At 35.6% G+C, this 4,282-nt stretch overlaps 1 protein-coding gene across 1 annotated transcript in view; it reads left to right on the plus strand.

Annotated features, from left to right (window-relative positions):
• LOC106872187 (formylglycine-generating enzyme) overlaps nt 1-2,691 on the plus strand; it is a 42,713-nt gene extending 40,022 nt beyond the window's left edge. Inside the window, exon 8 of the mRNA XM_014919085.2 lies at nt 2,441-2,691. Coding sequence (XP_014774571.1) covers nt 2,441-2,554 — 114 coding nt within the window. The 3' untranslated portion in view covers nt 2,555-2,691. The remainder of the gene's footprint in view (nt 1-2,440) is intronic.
• Nucleotides 2,692-4,282: the final 1,591 nt, after the last annotated feature.

Here is a 4,282-nt window from a genome sequence, read left to right on the forward strand (position 1 = left end):
GTGTCCTTTTGTTTTCGTTTTTTTTTGGGGGGGGGGTGAATGAGACACAGCTTTATCGTACATTATGTAAACAGTGATGTACTTGTGTTCATATGTATTTATGTTCGTTAGCATGTGTGTGTGTGTGTCTGTATATATGTTTGAATATATGTGTATGTACCTGTATATGTGTATATATGTATATGTATGTGTATATATGTATGTATCTATATGTGTATTTATCTGTATGTGTGTATATATGCGTATGTATATATATGTGTATCTATGTGTGTATATATGTATCTGTGTGTATATACATGTGTGTATCTATATATGTGTGTATATATGTGTATAAATGTGTGTATCTGTGTGTATATACATGTGTGTGTATGTATCTGTATATATATGTGTATGTATGTATCTATCTATCTATATATCTATATATATATCTATATATATATATATAAATGTATCTATGTATGTATATACGTGTGTATATCTGTATATGTGTGTGTATGTGTATCTATATATGTGTTCACATTTTTTTTACACACACCAGTCCTCAGTCAAATCGTCCAACCCATGCTAGCATGGAAAGCGGACGTTAAACGATGATGATGATGATGATGACACTGACACACACATACACACACCAGTATCAGTTCCTTTGGCAGTTATTTTCCTCTGGCTTTTGCCCTTAGAGCACTTTTCTAAGATTAATATTAAATTTTGATGTGCTTGCCAAACATTACCAGACCAAGCTAAAGACACACTAACATGAAGTTAAGTATATGTGTTGTTCCTTTGTTTAAATGGAAGCTTGGCATAACAGACCTAACTTGTTCTTAGATGCATTTACGCAGTTTTTACGGCAACGGAATTTTAGATTGGGATTTATAAACACAGCTTTGTGGTTAAGAAGCTTGATATGCAACCACATAGTTTCAGGTTCAGTCTCACTGTGTGGCACCTTGGACAAGCATCATCTACTATAGCCCTGGGCTAACCAATTCCTTATGAATGAATCTGGTAGATTGAAACTGTGTGGAAGCCCGTGTGGTGTGTATCATGACCACAGGATTGACCAAACTCTCAGATGTTGTTATACATCACTTGTCACAATGCACTTTGCATTGTTTTAGCTTTTGAATAATTCCACCTCCCTAGTTAGGCAAGCAGAGGCACAGGCATGGCTGTACTTACCAACCACATGGTTCCGGGTTCAGTTCCACTGCATGGCACCTTAGGCCGACCAAAGCATTGTGAGTGGATTTGATAGATGGAAACTGAAAGAAGCCTGTCATACATGTGTGTTTGTGTGTCTGTGTTTGTTACCACACCATCACTTGACAACCGGTGTTGGTGTGTTTACATCCCCGTAACTTAGCGGTTCGGCAAAACAGACTGATAGAATAGAATAAGTACTAGGCTTACAAAGAATAAGTCCTGAGGTTGATTTGTTCGACTAAATGCGGTGCTCCAGCACGGTCACAGTCAAATGACTGAAACAAATAAAAGAATATATATATGTGTGTGTGTGTGTCGCCCACCACTGCTTGACTTCTGGTGTTGGTTTGTTTACATCTCCATGAGCTAGCAGTTCAGCATAAAAGATCAATAGGATAAGTGTCAAGCTTTAGAAATATATCAGGGTTGATTTGTTCAACTAAAGTGCTTCAGAGGGGGGGGGGCAGCATGGCTGCAGTCCAATGAGTGAAACAAGTAAAAGAATGTCTTTTACTCTGCTTATTTTTAATAAATATCAAATGTTCCCTTAACTTTTTACCTGTGCTGTGTATCACCCATAATACCCAGGACATATTTCCCTGGCATCCTTACATCACATATGATACACATTCCCAATATTCTATAAACCACTTGGAACTTATGACAGGAAAGTTTTATATTATTTAGGACATATGAAATAATGACTGACTAAGCATGGCGGCAAAGAGCGGCTGTGTGGTAAGTAGCTTTCTTACCAACCACATGGTTCCAGGTTCATTCCTACTGCGTGGCACCTTGGGTAAGTGTCTTCTACTATAGCCTCGGGCTGACCAAAGCCTTCTTAGTGGATTTGGTAGACGGAAACTGAAAGAAGCCCGTCGTATATATGTATATATATATATGTATGTGTGTTTGTGTGTCTGTGTTTGTCCCCCCACCATCGCTTGACAACCGATGCTGGTGTGTTTACGTCCCCGTAATTTAGCGGTTCGGCAAAAAGAGACCAATAGAATAAGTACTAGGCTTACAAAAGAGTAAGTGCTGGGGTCGATTTGCTCGACTAAAGGCAGTGCTCCAGCATGGTCGCAGTCAAATGACTGAAACAAGTAAAAGAGTATTATTTAGGACGTGTGAAATAAAGACTAACTAAGCATGGATGCAAAGAGTTAATGAATTATTATTTAATCAAAAATAATATTATTTATTTAAGAACTATTTTTTAATCAATTTTCAGGATTATTGCTATAGATATCGCTGTGCAGCTCGAAGTGAGAACACTCCTGATTCATCTGCCTCCAATTTGGGCTTCCGCTGTGCCACTTCTAAACTCCCTGCGATGCCGCCATAAAATTATTTCCTGTTATTATTTCACTGTTTTAATTATTTTTCCTAAATAAATAAATTTCTTTATATTATTTAAAATAAAATACAACCTAATATTTTTCATCTATTTGTTGTAAATAAATATGTCTGTCTTTCCCATGATTCTCAGTTTTTGTATGCACAGTAATGCGGTGTGGAAAGAAGATTTGCTTGTAGAAGCAAAAACATAATTTGAGAACAAAAAAAAAGCAATGTTTTCCTTTTAATGATGGTCCAGATCATATGGGAAAGCGAATATATGATGATGACAATGACGACAGTGGGGGGGGGGGTAATTTTGCCCAAAATGATGCCTGTCAAGCTCTCGTTAACATATAATAATTCTAGTGAAACATGTGACAGTTGTAAACAAGCTGATGTTTATTTCCAATCTGTGAAATGTCTGACTATGCAGAAACATTACCTTACTTGGAAATAGATAAGTGTTGGCAACAGGAAGGACATCTGTCCATAGAAAATCTGCCTCGACATTTTTACCTAATCCATGCTAGCATGGAGAAATGGATGTTAAAATCATGATGATGATGAACCATTTACATAGCACTGATAGAAAGGTTTACAAAATGATCTATTGTAACATATGTAAATATTGATCTTTGTTAAATTCAAATTACGACAAACATAAACAAACAAGCGAAGCTTGCTTTTAGAAGCGTTGAGATGTCTTTTTTATAGAAAGTTAAAGAAGTGATGTTTAAATTCTCAATCGCAGAATAATGCTAATAATATAGCCTGAACAGGATAAACTATCCCTATTTTTGCAGAGAAAAGTGTAGGTGGCCAATATCTTAATTTGCAGAGGAATTTGTGGTGGTGAGTTTAGCTTAATTGGCAAAAGCATCGTCACATGTAATGACGGGGATGTGAGTTCGAGTCCACAGCTGGCCACCTACACTTTTCTCTGCAAAAATAGGGATAGTTTATCCTGTTCAGGCTATATTATTAGCATTATTCTGCGATTGAGAATTTAGACATCACTTCTTTAACTTTCTATAAAAAATTGATCTTTGTAATCATAGGTAAAACATAGCTGGGGAATATTTTATTAAAAAACAGTTGTTAGTAATCCTCATCATCATCATTATTTTTACTTTTATTTTTCATGCTGGCATGGATTGTATAGATCAGTGGTTCTCAAACAGTATCCATGTGACCCCTGGGGTCCATATAAAATTTTATGAGATCCAGGCAGGCAAAATAGTAAAGTAAGGATCTACAATAATATTTTAAGGCTTCATGAATAAATTTTGCTTTAGTTATATTTATTGCAAGAACCAGCTAGGTTTCTTTATTTAGTTCAACATGTTTTGGCCACTGAAATGTGTTTCTCTCGGAAAGTGCTATTGCAATCCTACATAAGTGAACATGTGAAAAATAAAATAGGAATTTTGTAGTATTTATAAAACTAGTTTTAAAACATGGATTGGCTATGGGGTTCCACCAGAGTAATCGAAGGGGTCCATAGGCAAAAAATGGTTGAGAACCTCTGGTATAAATCATCATGTTTCTGAATTGTAAATAACATGGAAATGAAAAATCAGTAGAACATAAATTCTGGATCTATTTTAGATTAGATTAAATGTATATTCAAATCCATAATTCAGTGGTAAATGTTTGCCTACCACACTAGAATAATTATGTCAGATTTCTGGTTGATGCATTGTAAAATGAATTTTTTTTTTTTTTGTGATCT

This window comes from Octopus bimaculoides, chromosome 4 (genome assembly GCF_001194135.2).
Source record: "Octopus bimaculoides isolate UCB-OBI-ISO-001 chromosome 4, ASM119413v2, whole genome shotgun sequence".
In the NCBI taxonomy this organism is placed as follows: Eukaryota; Metazoa; Mollusca; class Cephalopoda; order Octopoda; family Octopodidae; genus Octopus; species Octopus bimaculoides.